Raw genomic sequence first — 22,978 nt, 5'->3', positions numbered from 1 at the left:
TAAATTCATTTCAGCTCAGCTATATGATTTTATAACATTCTTAAAAGCTTATTAGCAGTATTGGTCTGAACCCATTATTTATAGATATAGTTGTCACATTGTCTATTTTATTATCGTTATTTATAATTCAAAATCTTATATTACTATTTAGATTACCAAAACATTTATTATAATTCTTATATTTCTATCAGGAAGATATTATACTCTATATTTTCTATGGATAGTGTTTGAAATAATATGATGACATTCTTTTCAATTTACGGTGTAATATATACAATGCCATTGATTGTAACTTATTTGAAGCCAGTATAGCTATATTTCATAAATAATATTTCTAATTTTATCACAAGGGAGTAATAATTTAGAAGTTTCTAATACCCGCAGGACGTCCTCATCTCGTTTACCCTATATTGTAGAGGTATAGTGAAACGTATACGTAAGGTATATAAGTTACATTAATACTTAAATTTGTATTAATTAATAGTGCATAGATATATATTTTAAAACATCTATTAAAGAGTAATCTCACTTAGAGGTATTCAGTAAATGGTTCAGTAAAAAATTTTATAACCACGATATGCATTGTCAGATTATTCTATTATTATATTCACCTTAACTTAAAAAGTAAATACCAGAAGAAATATGTTTAATAATATTTCTTGTTTGATTACTCTTGTATCTTTCTACGAATATTATGTAAATTTTGTACGAGAACAAACTTTTCAATTTCCAGTGCACTGCTTGTTCGTGATATCTAGAATCTTGCAGCGGTAATTATTTTATTACAATAACAATTAGCATGAGTTGTATTTATTATTCTTTGTGAATTTACATGTATACTAGCTGTCGCCCGCGACTCCGTCCGCGCGCAGTTAAAAAAAAAAAAACTAAATGGGGGGGGGGGGGGTTATGAAAAATAGATTGTTATTAACCCTTCGTACTATTTCCAAATAGAACTATTGAACTCTTATACATATTTACTCTTATTAGTATACATTTTTATCTAAACAGCGAGGCCTCGAAAATCCTTTGATACGCGGCATGCGGCCACAGCCTGTCACTACAAGCCAATATATTTAATCAAAGGAATTCCTAAAGACATGCCAATAAATCAAAATGACGGATCATGAGATAGGGCGCAAAGTTCACAATCGATAACTTAACTTGTGTTAAGTTACAAATATGTCCTTAGATTCGATGTATACATGGACCATCGGATCTTACAGAAGTTAGCGTTGCTATGGGTATTCACTGCTGAAAAACTTTAATAAAAACCGTATCTCTTGATTTCTCACTGAAATCATTTTTCGAACAGGTGTTTTGGACATGGAAACTCAAAGTAACAGTTACAAATTTCTTTAAACATTCCATGATATACAGCAGTTATCCAAGCGTGACTAAAGCCGTTTGCTTAACATCCCAGAGGGGAATTTTTTATGAAGTGACAGAGCTTTACAACTTCCCCGTAACGTTTGCGTTGCCATTTTTATTGTATGTTCATAATTTATGATTCAGAAATTCATAATTGAGTTTGAATGTGTACGCAATTTATAACGTAGTGGTAACTCAATTTTTCGACGGTTGATTTAAATAAATTCAAAAAGGTGGACTGTGTTTAACATTTTTAAAGTAACTTTTCCTACTCCATTTTGATTTTTTAGCGCAAATGAATAGGTCTAAGATAGACCAGAGGCAGCAATAAATAAATGGACAGTGTACAGTGGGCAAATTTTTTTAGCGACTGCAGTTGCGCAATACTGACAGCTTGAAGCTGTGGTTACTGCTAGAATTAGTCCGCATATGGCAACCGTAAGAAAGCTACGCAAACTGGCGGCTATTAAAGTTTCAGTAACTAAATGACTAAGCTAAAACAGATATATAATAATAATGAGGCGACCATACTGGATGGATAATCCCGCTTTTATAACCAAACCGCTTGCAATCTTCCAAGGCCAAGCAAAGCGTTTTCTCGCGTTTGTTGTATTAGGACCTTCGTCTCTTTTGTTTGATGACGCCGAAGACTTTCGAATCGTTGGGCAATTCAACTTAAGAGAGTATTAAGTTTTATCTTATGACTAAAGAATAGATGAATTAAATTTCGATGAATTCTCTTAAAATGAACTGTAGATGAAACAATGACAATTGATGTCATAACGAATAATTAATAGGCTCTTATTAAAGGTGATTGCTTGGATACAGGGTGTTTCTATACACCTTTGATCAATTAATTAAATCTGAATATTCGCGTGTAATGTACAATATTACCACAATAGTAATCAGTATTGTACGCAATATCAATCTAGTCGCAGATTTTAGATTAATTCAAATTTCCCACCATGTGAAACACATGAACACCTTGGTGTTCCCGCTGCTCGTTTGCCCCCTTCTCTTATAAAAAAAAAAATGTTTCAAGAACGATTACTGAATTTTGTTTAAATACTGAATATTAGGAGAACTATACCTAAAAATACGATAGAAACTTCGTAAAAAAATTACGTAAAAATAACATTAAGAAACATGCTTTAGATATATGCCCCATTTCTAACACGTTACAATATATATATAAATAACATCTCGACTCGTTAGGTATTCTATTTAACCAGTTATTTTTAAAATACTTATTGAATAATTTCTTAATACTCTAAGAGATGATATACAATTGCCAATTAGGAGTTTCTTTGTCTTTGTTTCGTCTTAGTCTAAACAATTTACCCTTCAATCATTATTAATTACAATACATTTAGAATATGGTTCTAAGAATTTGGTCCAATTATAATGTTCAGTCCAACGCCTAGCGGTCTAATAACAAGGATTGTTTACGAGAATCCGTGCGTTAATAATAACTTTGTCGGAGAACGACTGAACTTCAAACAAAGCCCAGCAAGAGATCCGGCTACGCTTCAACCGACCCCTTATTATTCTGTTTGCAAAGTTTTTTCAGCTCACATTATTTAGCGATGGTTAAATAAGTCGTAGTAAAGTTTTGCGGAATAACGTTAAATTTATATTTTTATGTGTCCTCCGTCCAGGTGGACAGACGACATAGTTCGCGGGAAGTCGTTGGATGCGAAAGGCGGAGGACCGCGTACTGTGGAAGGCATTGGGAAAGGCCTATGTCCAGCAGTGGGAAGATAAAGGATGTTGATGATGATGATATTTTTTTTTTTATTAAAGCTCCAAGGAAATAATAAACATTAACTAAGGTTGATCTATAGACATAAAAAGTAATGTTTGTAATTTTTTTTCTGTACCTTCTTACTTAGTGACCATTTCGAACGGCAGTAGGTAATTAAAATATAGAAAACAAATCAATGTTTCCCTTAACATAAAATTTAGCTATAAAATTATTTTTATTTAGCAAATAATAGATAAACAAAACTTCACTAACAAGGGAACTCAGGACAGAAATTTCCTTTGAAGAAAAATGTCTTTTTAGTTTAATTTTTAGTTCTATTTTAATTCTGGCATAAGCAAATATTTTAAATAATACACAAACCATTAGATTGAGAAATTGAAATGAACCTCTACTTTTTATGCAAAATAAATAATTAAATAAAATAACAAAAACAATACTTTTAATATGTTATTGTTAAAAGGATTTTAAACGTTGTTTTAACAGATGTGATAATATATTAAAAAAATATATTATCACATCTGTTGACATTTTCACTGTATACAAAAGTTGTCATCTAACATTGTCTTTCTCCGAAAAAGTGTATTAAATACAAAAAAAGGCTCCGAATACTCGAAGTCGTAAAAGAAGCACTCAGCGGTAAGGAGTAGAACATACAATGTGCTTTTAACACATTTCCTTGGGTACTTTATGATATGTAAAGTACGCTTACCTTACGTTGCCGGAGGCTGAAATATTTACCCTTTATAAGTGGCAGTGAAGGTTTTTTTTATAATTAAGTACATTAACATTAATTTACGTCACATAGCAACAGACTTCCGTCATGCGTTTTCTTCCGCACGGAATTTAAAAAAAATCAAGTAATAAATATGGCCTATGTTACCGGGAGATAGTGTAGCTTCCTAACAGTGAAAAAATTTTTCAAATTCAGATTCAGTAGTTTCGATATCTATTCAATGCAAACAAACAAATTTCTTCAAACAAAGAAATTTTTAAATTATTGGTATTTTTAAAATGTATTTTTGGAACGAATTGGAACGAAGTTCCTTATCGCGCGTTGTGAAAGGAGGGCTAGACGGAAAAAATTCTTACGAAAAGTTGTCACGACACTTTTTTTGCTATAGTAACCATGGCAACGACGTGACAATATATATCAAAAATTCATAGAAATAAAATGTACTTCTTGTGAAGACTTGAGTTTTTTATTCATAGAATAAACATTGGTTCCTTCACTAATTAATCGAAACGAACTTCGTTCCATCCGGGTGTCCCTTGACACCTCTCAAGTTTTTTTTTTTATAAGAGAAGGGAGCAAACGAACTGCAGAAACACCGAAATGATCAACAACAACCATGGACATCCGCAATACCACAGGAATTGCAGATTCGTTGCCGAATATAAATATTATTTTAATTGAACTATACACACGAACTTACAGTTAGTAAGATTTCTAAGACGTGTAATATTATTTTTTAAAGAAGAAGAAAAAGAAGATATTTTAAAGTAAGTAAAGTTTATAACTAATTAAAAATCATATCATCAAAGGAAATATATGATACGAAATGTCATTTTTTTATACTTCTCCGTACATTTCACGTCCGACCAATGTACTAATACTAACTGTATTAATACTTACAAACCAATACTTTTTTCTATAATATTTTTTTTTATCACAGATCATCACACAATAGCTCTCATAGTAGATTTAATATAAAGAACCCTTTTAACATGTGTCATGAAAGAGTTAAGATTGAACGTTCCGTTATAAAAGTAACAATAATAAAGTTTGCAAGTCGACACCCCCATTACGTGAAGTTGTTGGCGCCAGCAATTTATTTTATGCGGCCCTTCCACTACTTTATACATTTTTTTATTAAGGTACGGAAAGTTGGTATGCTTATTTCAATAACGAGGAAACATTTTTGATCAATTATTTTACTTTTTCAATTAACCGATACTTGTTTCATTGTATTTCATATATTTATTCATAAATATAAAACACATTTAAAATGTTTATTTGAAATAAAAAAGTTGTGACAAAAGTTACGTTTCTTGAACGGCGTAGAAATATACGTAAAACGTGTACTGTCTCTTGAATTTCGGTAAAGTGAAGTGTGTCAAATTATTATCATTGTTTTCTTTTACAAAAAACAACCACGTAGGCGGCAACACGACAAGCGAGCACTCAGAAGCGAGGAACGAAAATACGATATGTCGCCATCACATTTCCATACATTTATTGCCATCCGCAAAGTAACTAAGTTTTTGAGTGACGCCAAAAGAAATGTTTACCTTTTACGTCTTTGTTTTATCCTGTCGTCAACCAAGGATAAAAGCTCTTAAAATTCTTCCGTAATAGACACACAGAGGGTGTTGCTATTTTGAAAGGAAGCAAAATAATACTAAAACATTGTATGATAATAAACACTGATTTCCATTTTTTTATTACAAGATGGCAAACGAGCAAGCAGCCGCTTGAATTCGCCGAAATAGCGAAGCATTGCCTACATTTAATCGACAGATGAGAGGACGCACAGAAAGAGGAAATTTTCCCTTCCTATGCGTCCCCTCCTCCGCCTAATCTACTTCCCTTCCCATCATTTCCTTATAAAAATATAAAAAACTAAAATTAGGCCTCCGGCACGCAAACTCACCAGACGAAACGAGGAATTACTTCCACTTGACGCTTGTCTTCTGTATGTTCGTGGTATTTAATCGGTCGATACGGCTCATTCGTACACCCAACAAATATTTTTGTAGCGGGATGTACCATTGTAAATTTGGAATTTATTAGGAGTTATTTTTTTCATATATATTTATTGGTACAAATAAACACAACTCTAAATTAATAAAATACTGAGTTTTGATCAATTTAATAGTTTATATTTCTTTTTGTGGAGTATTTTTCAACATAATAACATATATATTTGCTAGTTAATTTTTAAATCTATGAAGAAAGGGCTGAATGAAATTTTATGCAGAGTTTTTGTCGGCTAAGAAAAAAGTAAATATTCAAGTGCGTATTTATGTAATGTAGGCGATGAGCTTGCAAACTTCCAACGTTTATACTCAAAGACATCGTTTTAAATCCTTTCTTCCAAGAATTTTTTTCATAACTATGTATAATGCGTATTAAGTTTTTTTACTACGTTACGTCGTTATAACAAAGAATATTCATAGAATGTTATAAGATGTTTACATTGTGAAATACATTGTGAAGTCTGTGTGTGTACTGAGGAATGTCTGCCTATAACTGTGACCGCTGCTCATTGGCCCTGTTCCAAATTACACACATTCTTAAATTTTATACATTGCAAACACATGAAAATGTCGAGGTATAATTACCCTATTCATGCTTAAAACAATGTTTAATATTTCAACAATAACCTACTCATACTATTTTTTTGTTCAGTATTGACAATATAAACTTATTGATTTAACTGATGCTTGATTGTACGAGTAACCTGAGCTATATTTTTATCCATATAGAGCAGAGCCCTTGAATGATTTTGAGACTTCTGTATTCATAATATCTTAAAATTTTAAATACAATTTATCTTTTTACAGTGGTAGAACTAACATAAGCAACTTTACGCTAATGGGGTAGCTGATATAATCCACTCATAGTATATTTAAACAAATTTGAACAGTCATTTTTTTATTCATATATATTTAAATTACAAAATAACCAGCCTGTAATTTTTAACGATGTAATTAAAGGTATTCTACGTTCTCTGTTACATCGGAATCATCAAGTATTTCTCATATATTTCGCAATAAAGCGCCAGATCAATTAAAGTAAAGGTCTCCGAGACCTGTATAATGTAATTACGGAATAACTGCCTACATGTGAGCTCCTCTATTACTCATGAATATTGTGAACCTACGTTTGTAAATATACAAAGTGTACCTTGTAACGTTGATGTAATTAATATTGTTGTTCTATCGATCCTAATTTGTTACTACACTAGCTTGTGCCCGCGACTTCGTCCGCGGGGGATTTAAATTATCAAACTAAGTGTAAGTATTAATTTCGTAAGTGTATAACTTTTTATGTGTCATTGGAAGAAATATTCAATAGAAGAATGTTCTTATTCATTACATTTAAGACTATCGATTTTAGATGGCTACACAGAATTTTGCCCTTTAACGGTTTTAGACTTTGCGACTTGTAACATAATTTATATGCTGGGTAAAGTCCTTCTTAAAAATAATTAGTTAGATTTGGTTCCATAATAACTACTACAATAACCATAGAAAAATAGATGGCGATAAAATATAAAATTAATTAAACCATAATAACATCAGAATACTGATACAGACAGAAATATCAGGTGCTGTTGAAGGTTCCCAGAACCGAAACACTAACAATTTGCCATCTCTTTCATTATCATTGAAAATATTGAGATAACGGTTCGGTTAAAACAACTTGAAACATATGAATCTATATTGAATTAATGATGCGAACTTTTGTAAGCTTTAATAAATTAGGTAAAGTATAATAAGGGCCTTGTAAAACTTATTACGAACGCCAAAGTCATTCAGCTTGTGTAATAAGCGCACGCAAACAGCAAATGCCTGAAATTACAACTCTCTCCATTATTGCATCAATAAAGCGGCACTACCAAATTGAAATCGGATTCGATACCGACGAGGTAGTTAATGAAAAACACATTAAGTACTACCTCACAAAATTAATCTACAAAGCCAATAAAAAACGGCTTACAAATTAAAATTCACTTATGTAATTTTATGTTGGTAATTAATTAGATATTCTTTTAATGTTTTAAATTGATTTACGTTGGAGATTTTTTTTTCAATTCAATCATTAACTTATTTCATTCGTAATCATTTTAGACGGAGTTAATTGTAATTCATTTTGTATTATAAATTCTCAATAATATAGAATAAATTTAGGACGTGAAAGGGAAACTTGGAAAATCTTATTTAGTAAAAAATTAAAAGTATATTTTTACGAAGAGAAAATTTACTGTAGTCTTATGTATAAAAATATTCTAACTAATAAAGCAGACGTCTGTTATATTTTAAATTAATTTAAAAACTGAAAGCTGGAGCGACGGGGTAAGACTACCCGGAACAATTTTCTAGAAAAATTCCTTAACAAGGCGTCGTGTTAGGATGTAACAAGACAAAAGTCATTTAGCGAAATGACTTTACTAAATGGATGCTGTCTCGACATGGTCGATGCGAAGCAAGACTGAACAAACTATTCCATCTTAGTATTCTTTCACCAATGTTCACAACAAGAAAAGTTGTCAATATTGGAGTAACGATTCAAATTATCATTTTACATTAGCGTCGCGCTTAACGTAAGTTAACCAAGACTATGTTTTTGTTAACTGCGAACCGAAATAATAGATCGTCTTTTTCTGGCTTTCATTTTCCTCCTACAAATAAGCTACGGGAACACTGAAGTGATCATCGACGCCCATGAACATCTTCAACACCAGAGGAACGTAGATGCGTTACCGGCCTTTAAGAAAAAGCTGTTGTTCAATACAAATGTTTTGTCTAAATAAAATAATTTACATTATTTAACCTTATTTACTTACACATAAATATTCATCCCAAATATCGATTTATGATTTATTATCTGTTACTTAGAAGTTTCATGTAATTTACAACAAAACGGGCTAAAAGTTGTTGTTTACACGATTAAGCGTCTACTTAGTATTCATGGTAGTCGACTCATTGTATATTCAGACGGCGGATGAAAATGAAATATGGACTATTCTCTACGCATTTTGAACAAAAGATGATTCCGCGCGATGATATCCACACAACTTATTATTGACATTAACTTTGCTTATTAAAATTAACATTTTATTCCACTTTACAACTTTTTACTGTGTTATAAAATACTTAATCTTACTACCATTGCTATTACAATCTTTGAATAACACAGACAAAATAATATGTATTATAAAGATCATTTGTTTGTATTTTTTACACAAGCAATCGCTCTTTTCTTTATTATACGAAGTAAGTATTTTTGAAAATTCATGAAATCTCGAACGAATAAGATTATAGAAAAAAGTATTCTTTGCACTCAACGTTAATATTAAAATATAAATCGAATAGCAATTTATATAACGATAATGACATCAATAAAAGCACTCATTAACCATAATAACGTGAAAGTCGACGCTTCGCTTAAGCCGTAGCCGTCTTATCGAGGACGCAAATTATAAAAGTTATAACACCCATTTGGAAGGCGGCGAACTTTGTGCTCATTTAAACTAAAATTGTATTTCGGTTAAACTTACAATATTGTTAGTTTGCAGATCGTAGACAGAGATAGCGTTTACTAACCGCTAGGCATTTAGTTTATGAAGTTAATTTATCAATAAATATGTTGATGAGACTGAGAAAAGTCTTATACGTGCCTGCTACGAGTCTTCTATCTGTCTGCCATGACCCTGCTACGAACGTGCTACGAGCTATTATGAACATGATCTGAGCCAGCTACATACCTGATACGAGGCCTTTGAACTATTTTTAGTAGTTTTCAATCTATAAATTTATGTTTAATTGAATTTGTTAGAAATGTTCTTAAAGAAAAAAAAAAGACCTAAGCTTCAAAAGAAACTAAAGCAAAGTGTAAAAAAGTGTAACAAAAGCAAAGAAATCATTGCCTGCGTCACATTACAAAGAAGGCACCAGCTCAACGCAGCTGTCGGCGGCCAGCAGATGCCTGTAATTTATTTAATGCGACTCCGCCCACATTTTACGATATTTTTTCACTCTTAGAAAATGACACGGTCTCATCTTATATTGCCGTTAACTTAAAGTCTGAAGGCCTTTATTAAGTGACGACTTTGCAATTTCTTACAGCAATGTGTTGGTTAACTTTATTTGAGAAGCTACGCGATTTTTTGTCATTTAGCAGGGCTGGCTATTTAAATTTTTTTTTTTAAGGAGTAAAACATATTTATATTACAATCAATGTAAACACTTTTCAAGCTACGGGTAAATTCAATTACTGTGTAATGTACATAATGATGTCTTGAATTGTGTACTTACACTTCGTCATTTAAATTAGTGTTTTTTTTTATAAGAGAAGGGGACAAACGAGCAGCGGGAACACTAAGGTGTTCATCGACGCCCATGGACATCTGCAATACCAGAGGAATCGCAAATGCGTTGCCGACCTTTGAGATGGTGATACGCTCGCTTCTTGAAGGACCCTAAGTCGTACTGGTTTGGAAATACCGCCGAGGACAGAGCATTCCACAACGCGGCCGTGTTGAAAAAAATTGACAATATTTCTGAATTTGAGTACATAGAATCAAAAAACCTGACATTTTTTATGTAGCTTAAATGAGACATCATAGGTTAAAGACTATATCATATAGAGTATTGAAACATTAGTAAAGTACATTAATCCTGTCCACAATTTATGCAGACGAAATATATTTTTTACGAAAAATTCATCAAATTATTGTGTAACCTAGTCGGTGAAAGTTTCTTTTTACAGTAAATAGTAATTAACAAACGTGTTCAGCTTACTTTAAGCTTCTAGCACATAATCGCAAGCAGCGAGGCGAAGTGTATTATAAATCTGAAATAAATTTGATTCATTCCCGTAAACTATTTAGCACCAAAGTTTATTGCTCGAAAAATAACCTAAACTGGTGTAAACCCTACATTTCATTTTATCTTCTGGCGTCTCATGCGTTACGCTCCGATTTTTTTTTGTTTCGCAATCACAGCTGTGTGCAATACACTTTATGTGAGATGAAACGCTCATCGCGGCTTCATACCTCTTAATTACTCGTGTAATTACTTTCATCTAACAGCGGTTTAGGTGTAGAGTTAATCAGATTTCACATAAACTGAAAGTATACCCTAAAATGAACATAATCGAAGCCTACGATGTGTTTATTCCATTGCGTTTATATATTTTTTCTATAAATTTATTATTTTACATTTATAATACGCAACATGGTTTTAATGACATTCATTACGTTACAGAATGTTATTTATTTTATTTTATTAGAAAAAACTATTTGCATATAAAGTCAGAATTTAAAATGAAACAAAAGTGAATAGAGTTCAAACGGAATTTCTAAAGGCATATGGACGGTTTAAAACAATGTTCTTTTTTATTTTGTTTGCGAGTGCACTGATATTTTGATAGCGAAATAGTCGGAAAATATCTGTACCATTTTAGACCGCGTCTAAAATTTTTTTTTTATTTTTTTTTTTCATCCTTTCACTGGTACCAAACTAAAAATGAAATGAAGGTTGATATTAATATTAAAAAAAAAAACTGACTGTGCCTTATCTTTGAACTAACGATACATCAAATCTTATTTTCTCTGTAGGGTGTTAATCTACATGTGTTCTCAATAGCAGCGCGAATGCAAAATAGTTTATCCAATGCGCGTGGTAAATTTTAGTATCGCGGACAAACAAAATCTATAAATTTGTCATAAAAGCCTTATAATTTATTTAATTTTACTATATACAAATATCCGTATAAAAAAACTAATCCCTATAAAATCATATGTTATGATTTAACCATAGGATTATATATATTTAATCTAAATGATTTGAAATTAATCTAAATTTAACTATTTAATTAAAATAATTGTATAGTAAAAATTATCAAAACAATACATTTTTATGTTTTTGTAATTGTCTTAGTAGGCTTTCTATAACATGTTAACTTTAAGCTGTTCATTCTAAATTTAAATTATGCCTGCTTATGTGATATCGACACTACTTTAATATTCCTGTAACAAGTCTGTTGTTAAAGAAATCGTAAAGTATAGTAGATTGTATCAGAAAGAAAAACTTATCCGTAAATAAGTGTTTCTGAAGTGTAAATCTTTTCATGACACAACGTTATCCTTCTCTTTGAAATGTTTTGATAAAGAAATCCCATTAGATAAAAGTTCCATTACCAAAAGTACGGTATGATCTGATAACTATTTCCGGATATCGAGGCTTTTGTGACACTTCAACTCAAACAAAAAATTATAGTAGGGATTATATTGATATAATAAATATTTACAATAGTGTAATATTAATATTATATTAAGCAATTCAAATTACTTTCTTCAATTTTAATTATATTATACCATATTAATATTTTAAACTTTAGAGAGATTCAGAAGATCCGACAGAGACAAAAAAAGGGAGAGAGATAGGGATAGTGACAGAGAGAGAAAATTTTAGGAAATGGAAAATTATATTATTATGTGCATGAAACTACGATTTTACGTTAAAAATATTCCATGATTTGTTATTCTTCTCTGTGATAGTGGTCGTTTGAAATACAGTCGGTTTCAACTTCATTGTGTAATTTTAAATCAGTGCTAAGAGCGCGTAATTTGGCGCCAAGCCAGTTGCCACTGGTGAACGAACTGCGGCCGTAGCATTCGTCACTTCGCGTTAAATTGATCGCTATTGTCGTAAACATTCTGTTTTCTTAATAGACTGCAATTTTAAATAGCTCAAGTTGTATTGTAAATAAAATAAATTCAATAATATACTAATGGAAAACGTAGATTAATCTATCCAGAGCTAATGTCATTTAAATCTTTTTCAACTTAGCGTGCGAAAAAATGTCTTTTAACATTTTAATGAACGACAATCGCGACTATAGTATATACACCGACTAATTTAAAAAATGTATTACTAAAGTTTCAGCATCATCATCATCATCATTATCAGCCTTTATCTGCCCACTGCTGGGCATAGACCTTTCCCAATGCCTTCCACAGTACGCGGTCCTCCGCCTTTCGCATCCAACAACTTCCCGCCGTGTGGATTATGTCGTCGGTCCACCTGGAAGGAGGACGCCCCATGCTTCTGGTCCCGTGCCGTGGACGTCCATTCTAAGACCTTCCTTCCCCACCTGGCGTCGTTGGCCTGACAGATGTGACCGGCCCATTGCCATTTCAGCCTACTGAATTGGAGAATTATGTCGTTTACATTGGTTCTCCGTCGAACTAAAACTAAGCTAAATTTTAATGAGTTTAAATTAATAAATTTTGCATATATGAACATATTTTAATGCCTTTAGCATCCACAATCATAATCTATGATAGAGTCACTTTTTACATATTTCGTTTAAGAAATAAATCTTGTATTTTTAAAGTTGAAATAGGACTTTTTGTTAAATAAAACCTAAATAGTTCTCTATGAAAACAAAAACAATAAATGATATGAGATTACAATGAGTAATCTTTCATATTTTAATTTATTATTCGCCGGCAGTCGCTGTAATAAATAGTACAAGCTACCGTACCACTAATAAATATATATGAGGTATAAGGCCTCAGGAAGGCAGTGGATAAACATTGTACGTCACGTCTTATATTGTTATTTACTAGCACGTATTACTTTGCTTCTTTCATATAAACGGACAGCTCTGGATAGTAGCTTCACAGCTTTTTAAATGAAATGGGATCGCATGGACAGTAACGTGGCAACTTATAAACTCATGAATAAAATTAATATGTGACAAATAATCAAAACGTAACGGAACCTTGCCTTAAAAGACTCCTTTTAATGGTGTATTTTAGTTACTACATTATATTTTTTAAGATTTTTAGTTTTAGCTTCCTTATTCCTACTTTAAATCCACATTTTATCAAAACGTTATCTTAAATAATGTCCCAATGTTAAATGCAAGGGTTATTGGTTTATAATAAACTAGCTGTCGCTCGCGACTCCGACCGCGTAGAAGTAAAAAAAAAAACTTAGTAGCCTATGTGTTCTTCCAAGCTATAGTCTACATCTACGCCAAATTTCAACGAGATCCATGCAACCATTCTGGAGATACCTTCAAACAAACGTCCATCCATCCATCCATCCAAACATTCGCTGTATAATATTAGTAAGATTGTGGAACTCATTTGGCAAATCAATTGTGGATAAAAATCAAAATAGAAGAAACTTCAAAACTATATAAAATTTATATTAAAACTTTAATTTGTTAGCTATCTCACTATGATAATGTTTTTATAATCCTCGTAATAGTTTTTATGCTAGTAGTAAATAAGAATAACACAATTCAGAAAATAATTGTATTTTCAATTAAAACAAAAATCTATTAAAAAAAATTAAAAACCAACTGTAATTTTGTTACTCGGAAAAATCTTAATTTTTTGTAATTATATTACTGCAGATATTTTTAACGTAAAACGACACTAACACTTCAGAACGACTTTATTAAAATTTTGGTGAAATTTTCTTTCCTAACTTTTTGTGTACTTATTCCGTGAAAGCAACTTGCCGAGAGAAAATATAAAAGGCGCAACCAACAAAAACCCATCGCATAATATAACCTTAGTTTAATTAAAGCGAGAAAGCGACCGGCTTTTCACTGCGTACTAAATAATAACTTAGAGAAAATTAAATTGTAGAAGCCAATTTTTACACAGGCTTCGCTTTTATGTTTTGAATTGTGGATACTCCAGGTCTGTCTAACGAGTGCTTGTTAAAAGAGTCTAAGTCGAATACAGTAGCCGAGAGCAGAGTTCAACTTTGTATTTGAGATACACATTATGATTTTAAAGTTCAAATATAATTTGTTTTAAATCATTAAAGTGATTAGTTATGCTCAAAATATTGCTAAGATGATTTAAAGTTCAGCATTTTTTGTGTTTGACAAAACATTTTGGACTTTAATCATTTGTTATTACATGTATGAAAGAAGAATTATACAATGTATGGACGAGGCATTTGTTTTTTTATATAGTTTCTTATCGTCATTCGATAAATTGGTACATCGTAAATATATTGTTAAATAACATTTCGTATACTTAAATTATACAGTTCCAGCTATAATTGTAATTATTTGTTACAAAAAGTTTAATTTAAATATTATCATATTAATGAGTCAACCCACCTTTCAGTAGGGGATTCATTATAAGAGCGAATTAAAGCGTAGCTCACAACGCGACTTCACTCAACGTTTGCGGACTTTACATACCTTTGATCATTATTATCTTGGAAATGCGGTCTCTCCTTATTGCGTACCTCACCGTTATGACGGCAAGGGCTATCATTTATAGTTATCCATTCATATTCTACTTAAGTTTTCAATTTCTATTATAACGCGAGATATTACATTTTACAGGGTTACCAACCATAAGCACACACAATTGTTACCTAATTTTATAAAGTGAATCAAACGATATTCGAACACTTTGAACAATAAACTCTAAAGCATTAACTCTTGCTGTTATAATTCTTGTAAAAGTTATTGGAACGAATAAAATTACTCGCTTTTTCACCAAACGTTAGCCTCTGAGGCCAAAATCTCTCTATAAAATATATCGTATACTTTCTCATTATATTTAACAAAACCGAGATAACTATGTTTTAACTGAATATTTTGTTTCAGAAACCAACGATTCAAAGAATAATTTTAATTAAAGTATTTTTTGTTCATAATATTAATAGAGCATATTATATATGTCAAAAAGATAGACAAAGATATACAGAATCTCGTATGAATATATTTCCATTTATGAGCGGTTCTTTTTGCTTCCAATTTTATTGGAATATTTGGAATAACTCTCTGAATGTGGCCGGTCAGTTGACGCCGAAATATGTGCCCCGACGAAGAGTTGTTGCTTTGAATACGCACATATATTATGTAGGAATATGCCTACATTTAAATACCAAATATATTTAACCAGCCTTTGTTATCTCCTCTTTTTATTTATCCAACTTTTGGTAAATTGCCTACTGTTTTAAAATATAATAGAAAAGTAGTTTAAAAATAAATTCTGAAATTGACATAAAAACATTACTGAAATAATATTTTAACGTGTGATATGATTTTTTGTAAATGTAGTTCAGTCTTATCGAAATAGAAATATTTACTAATTATCAAAAGACTATAATTCAAAAATTAATAAGACTATACTATACACCAAACCATAATTTTTAACCAAACCAGCTTCATAGCTTTAATTTATAGTTAAAATAAATTTAAACATTTTATAAACTGTCATTAAAAATAAATTAAAATTAAATAGTTGTCGTAGTAAATTGTAGACCAAAGAAAAATATTTCATTAATTATTTCTCCTTATTTATTGCTTATTGGTAATTTAAAACACAATTATGAGCGACCGTAACCTTTTAACAGTTGTAAAGCAACTGTAAATATATTGCAACAAAATATTAAAACTCAGTAGTTTTATCTTTTTTTAATTATTTAATTTCTACTTACCATATAACTCAACACTTTCAAGTCTATGGAATCCTACGTTTTTTTTCACTAAAACACGCCAAAACTTCACAAAAACATTTCATATACTGGACTGATAAACTTCATCTTAAATTGAATGTGATACGTTCGGAACCTCTACGACCCGTAGAGCTACGCCACACGTGCGACTCTCGTAGGCGCGTACATACACTGAAGTACAACCGCTACGAACGAATTGACCGAAACCGGCCGAGTTTACCCGAAACATCCCGAGATGTAAGCCGTGATTGATGTCAAATGAAATATGAAGAATAGTTACAGGACGGTTTTTTTGTTTCTAGGATTACGCCTATCTCAAAAACCTTTGAGCAAAATAAAGATATACGATATAATCCACACAAAGCTTAATGTGTACTCACGTTGACAACTTCTTATTTTCTTTATATTTCGCGATGACAAATATTTTGTTATATATGCATTGTGTGTCTTTAAATATGAAAAAATTATGGCACAAATTTACGTACACAATTTTTTTAAGAGTTATAAGTTTAGTGTACAAAAATAGTAGCGCTTAAAGTTAGTCTCAATATTATTTCAAAACAAACTTTTAAAATCACTTTTGTAGTTAATTCTGAGATTCCTGAAAATCATACATCACATTAAAATACGGGAATTAATTAAAGTTATTAAACTATATCTAACGGAATGAATGTGTGCAGTTTGTATTCTCGACTAACGCCAATGGTATCTGTTTCCTTTTTCACATTTTTGTCATATAAATGTGCGATGTATTATTTAAAATTTCAAATCATACATAAAATTGAATTTGAAATATAACGTTATTTAATATAAGTTGTAATAATACATAAATATATGTAAATAAATCTACCATTTATACCAAATCTGTCATATAAAAATGTTAGATTTATTTGATTGGATTAATTAAGCTTCGACATTATACCGGAGAACGGATCGGTAAAGGGCTTTCATGTCATTTGTGTTCATTAGATAGTGTCCAATAATGGAAATGGCTATGGGGTATTGGAATAGCTGCCGAAATGGCTCGCCGCTCTCTATTGCACAACGTGTAAGATAAATTTCATTTCATATGTAATTTTATATGAAATATTGCTCGAAGTAGATTTATTATAATATTGACTATTAACATGTTATAAATTCAGTGATATGTCAAATTGACAACAGTTCTTTTTTTTAATTCTTAATCCATAAAAAATCAAATACGGGCAGATTCATTTGAATGACATCGATCATGTTATTCATTTGTTTAATTACTTATTGATTTTTGAACCTACTCTTGAAGGTTCGAAATATAAAAATCCAGACAGAAGTCGGTAACATTTTGATATATTTCCGCTTGCAGTCCTTTTGTAATCCACCGAGTAAATTAACATATAAGTACTTTAGATATAACTATTAAAAAGATTTATTTCTATTGGACATAATGCTGAAGAGCGCACCTAACGACATAAACCTGAATCGGGGACGACAGATAATATCCAAGTCTCTGCACATCTAACAATTATGGCCTCAGAATACGGCGCACCGCAATCGAACAGACATTTTATTGCATTCAATTTTATTTTATATCCTTTTCATTCCCGTATCGATTATACGAATAGATCTATTTTAATGTATCAAATAAATCGACTACATCAAAAGTCAGTTAAAGAACTATTGTCGACGAAGTTTCTGAAATGTTATGTCTTTTTGTTTTTGGTCTTTGGTTTTCATTGCTACTATTAGATAATTTTATATTGTAATAGTAGTCACAAGCCTCTATATACAATACTATAAAGATTCCATGGAAAAAGTTAAAAAACATAATTTTATTGTATTTATTTATTGAATAGAATTAGGTAGTTATGTTGATGATGATTATAGACAATTAGTACTTTATATCCTTTAACTTTAAAATTAAATGAGTTCCATGAAATGTAAATATCTAATAAATATCGCCCTGAATATAAAAGATAATATAGAAGTTCGTAGCTTATTTACATTTACATAAAATGGAAACATTAGCTTAAGGAAATCTTTAATTTTATCAAAACTTAATGACTTGTTGGCAAAATGCCAAAGAAAACTTTGCAGCCTTCATTGCAACAATTTTATGTTCATCAAATAGAACACTTCGTAATAAAATAAGAAATCTTCAAAATCTTAAATTAGTTGACAATTATTCAAGCACTATCTTTATTGGATCTTGCACATCATTGTGTCGTATAAGAAGACAACAACGTTGTTATGTACTTTTAAAAGTACGTACACAAATCCGTAAATCAATTCTCGAGTATTTGTATCCTAAACTAGCTTTTACCCGCGACTCCGTCCGCGCGGAATAAAAAATAGAAAACGGGGTAAAAATATCCTTAGGCGTTTCCTGGTTCTACCTGCCCACCAATTTTCAGACAAATCGATTCAGCCGTTCTTGAGTTATAAATAGTGTAACTAACACGACTTTCTTTTACATATATAGATTAAATTTTTCATTAGTCATAAGTTAAATTAATCACAAAATAATAATGTAAAACGAAGTAATAATATATGCTATAAAAATTGAACTTAACTTACCATTCTGAGGTTTATTGTAACGTCTTGTGTAGCCTGTACTGGTGCTGCCATCTCTAAACGAACTACCTGCGTGGTGAAACATTTACACTATTTATCTATACACTCCACAAATTGATCTTACACTATGAAAATAATAAAATTTTGCTTTAATTTTTACATTTAAAAACATATCGCGAACATTCCTATCCAACGACTGTGTCGACGAAATGTTCGTAGCGAGCTTTGCCTAGGTGCGTTATTTTTGTGTCAGCTTTGCTCACTGTTTATACAGATTAATATCAATATTTCACGATGTGGATTTGAACACTTGTGTAATGTTTTAAAAATAAATTGTGGATTTACAATTGATTTACTTAGATCGAAAGTTTATTCGGTAGTTAGTTTATTGCTCTCGATTTATTTGGTTTACGTCATATGAGTAATATTTTTATAAAAAGAAAGAAGTGTTATGTTATAGTATCAATATCCACGGTAAACAATTTCAAATTTTTTTTTATAATAGTTAATATTAGTTTAAATTTTAATTTAACGTCATCTTGAAAAGTAATTAAAAAACTATTGAAATGTAGAATCTCTTATTCATCATTAGCTCACTATGCGTCCCCATTGAGGGACTCGGTACCTATCTAAGTTAGGAGTGACTAGGCCAATAATCAACCACGCTGGCCAAGTGTGAGTTGACTTCACACATATCTTTGAATTTCTTCTTAGATATGTACATGCACGATGATTTCCTTAATCGTAAGAACGTTGGATAAATTTAAATATGTAAATCGATAATCGAAAAACACATTAGTACATGGCGAGATTTGAACCCAGGACATGCACATTACAGATTAAGTATTTTACCCCTGAACCACCGACTCTCCTTAGTGGAATCTCTACTATTGTAATTATCTCGTTTAACACATCAATAATTTTACTCATAAATATATATCGTTTTACGACGACAAATCTCAATTTCATGTGACCTTAAAATTTCTTATCATAATCCAATCGCAATAACTTCTAAGCTTCGTCGTTTTATCATTTTAATACTCAGTTGACGTTTTCAATAATTGGATCGTATTTCATTACTTCAGAGCCGAATTGAGTATACAATATATCCGAATAAAGTAGAATTGAGTATGTTAATGAATATCAATTCTGGTTACATTTTGTAACATTGATAAAAGAACGACATTTTTCAAATACTTTTTCGTTGTTTTCTTAAGAAGTAGGAAATGAATCCTAAATAAATGTAAAATATAGGCAACTACACACAATACATCATATGACACGTAGTAGGGATTTTCTAGTGAAATGATTAATGACACTTTGATTTTAACCTGTTACTTCTTAAGTGCCGAGTTATTTTATCTATTCCGTATAGACTAGTATAATATAATTAAAAATTAAGGGCCTGACTATAAAAATCTTAAACAATGTTTCAATTATATTTTAGGTTAAACAATACGACAATCCTTTTATCGCACATGATTTTGGGCATAACCAGAAATCATGATTATTGAAATATGATTATGCATCTTCCTGTATGCGATCTTGCCAATAAATTAAAAAGTGCTAATACCGGAACAGTTTTGGTATTTAAGTGCACTCTTTTAATACCACGCTGACGTCCATTATATCAGTCATCTGCATGCAGTAAACGTTTATTTTTTTACATTCAAGAAACCTTATTTGAAATCTAGAAACATTATTGAATCTTAAACCTAAGATGTTATTTAATTAATTTTATAAGCAAATCTGAGTAGAAACGTAACTAAGTTAAGTGATAGAATTCACTCAGAACTCAATTTGACGTCCAAGCGGTTGCCGACGAAACTTTGTATTTACATACGAGTATGTCTATAGCTACGCAATATAAAGTTTTTGAATTATTTATTGTATATTCATACATATATGTAGAATTAAATGCTTACAATAAAAAAAAACAGTTCCTAGAAACAAATTACGGCCTTGAACTGCTTTACGCATAACAAGAGAAACAATAACTTTTTTTTCTGGTGTTCGTACGAGTAAAAACGCATCTTTATTCTGAAATCAAAATAAATGGTAGAAATTTTCTTTAAAATCACAAATATTTTTGTTCTTTCAGTTTTTAATTTAAAGTTCAAACATAAATGCTGACTTATCTAAACAACGCAAACTTTTCTTACCTTGAATTGAGGTGGAATTTGTAAAATACAGTAATTTTTCTGGACAAAGAAAGTCGACTCTCTCGTAAAAAAGATAACAATGTTATTACAATAACTGTAATCTTACTTAAGGTAACAAAGATAGACAGTCTGTTTGTTTTTAAGATTTACTTTTTTCTTCAAAGGTTAGAATATAGACATTATTTTTAATATAAATATTTATTTTTCGTCATGTACTCATAACGAAATATAAATTGTGTGTAAAAAACGATAATCTGACGTGACTTATTCAGTGACGTCGTATCGTAGGATAGAATCATGTCTCTGTGGTACTGAATTCTGAACTAAGAAAATATCAGCAATGACAATGGCGCCTTACACTGGGTGACATCACGTTTTCTGATTAGTGTTTCGTGTCACGTTCATCATCATCAGCTCACTATACGTCCCCACTGAGGGGCTCGAAGCCTACCCCAAGTTTTTTTTTTTTTTTTCACGTGTCACGTTACTGAATATCAAATTTGGTAGATGTTCATTTCTCAAAAGATTATTAATCTTCATTTATTTTACTAGTTATTGTTGTTATTGTTGTTTTTGCTATCTTTGTTATACAGTCATCGGAAACTAAATTTCATTAGAGCCACTTTAATCCAGATTAAATTAGTAACATTACTATTATAGATTAAGACAATTTTGTAAAGTAAGAGAGAATGGAGGTGATAATATGATGATAAGTTTTAATTTAATTACGTGTGCAAATCCTCGGGCGGGGGATGAAGTAAGTTAGTCGGTAAATGTGAGGATAAAATCCAACGCCACCTTAAGACTTTACACTCGCAACTCCGGTAGGGACTTAGTTAATTTTATGCCGTTCACGGCTACTTTAATTTCTCGCTCGGCTGCTAATTTTCTGGCGCACAGAGCCCATGCACAAAATCCGGATAAAAGTTTTGTCTACAATCAACTTAAATATTGATCTAACAAACACACATAATGTAATTTGGTACGTGATTTCAATATTTATAATCATTACACATGATTAGTAAAAGCTTCCACGTATTAGAATTTCAAAGTGTTAAATCACTCGTGCGACATTATTTTAAAAAACAATCTGTTTGATTTTATTTATGTACAAAAAAACTTAAATTTTAATCATTCAATAAGAAAAATTGAGTGCATCCTTTCGTTTTAAATTACCAATAATCTAAACAGTTTATCAATAAAAATATAACGATGTTAGATATAAAACGCCCAAGACTTACTGTGTTTCTTTTTCTTTTTCTCCGGCTTTGATCTGTATCCGGAATGTGCGGAAAACGACGTACCCGTGTGGCTGAACATTTTTATAGCACGATGTAAAAAACTCAATAACTAACGACCTTGAAGTAACACTGGATAACTAATTAAAGGAGACGTTTAGACAAAGCAACCGCGCTTTCAACCGACTTTTTTAACATCTAAACGACATCTTTTAGTTTCACATCCACAAATAGTTTTACTGTCGATCACGTCAGATTTGCGTAAAACGAGTGTTCCAAAATGAGTCGCGCCTGCCCGACCCAGATGCGTTATTTTTGTTACTGCATCGCCGTTCGCGCGTTAATTAAAAATTTAAAACGCTAAAAGCATTTTGGTACCGTAGAGTTGAACTGACAAATAGCTTTATGATAAATATATGCTTCATATTTCATTAATGTACAAATATTAATACACACATTTTATGGACATCGCAAACAAACTGTACATTTTTCATAATAATTTATAATCGTCTGTTTCATATTTACAGTAAGGTCTAATCACTAATCTAGTAATATATCATTTCCGCCTCTGTATAATAAGTACAAAGTTAGTAACAAGTAATACAAGTTATTTTGGCTACTGTATATTAAAATTGAATAAATTCGTGAAATAAATATTC

The 22,978-nt window shown here is 31.0% G+C and overlaps 1 protein-coding gene across 2 annotated transcripts in view; it reads right to left on the bottom strand.

Annotated features, from left to right (window-relative positions):
* LOC106718110 (voltage-dependent calcium channel gamma-2 subunit) overlaps nucleotides 1-22,575 on the bottom strand; it is a 51,607-nt gene extending 29,032 nt beyond the window's left edge. Inside the window, exons 1-2 of one of the 2 annotated variants that reach the window (XM_014512115.2) lie at nucleotides 22,323-22,575; nucleotides 18,923-18,988 (exon numbers count right to left, since the gene is read on the bottom strand). In XM_014512115.2, coding sequence (XP_014367601.2) covers nucleotides 18,923-18,988; nucleotides 22,323-22,401 — 145 coding nt within the window. In that variant the 5' untranslated portion in view covers nucleotides 22,402-22,575. Of the gene's footprint in view, nucleotides 1-16,351; nucleotides 16,527-18,922; nucleotides 18,989-22,322 lie in introns of those variants that run through there. The other variant, XM_014512116.2, reaches the window with a different exon arrangement.
* Nucleotides 22,576-22,978: the final 403 nt, after the last annotated feature.

The sequence above is a fragment of the Papilio machaon genome, chromosome 10 (assembly GCF_912999745.1).
Source record: "Papilio machaon chromosome 10, ilPapMach1.1, whole genome shotgun sequence".
Classification (NCBI taxonomy): domain Eukaryota; kingdom Metazoa; phylum Arthropoda; class Insecta; order Lepidoptera; family Papilionidae; genus Papilio; species Papilio machaon.
The sequence above is the reverse complement of the archived record's forward strand: the minus strand, read 5'-3'. Positions and strand labels throughout refer to the sequence as shown.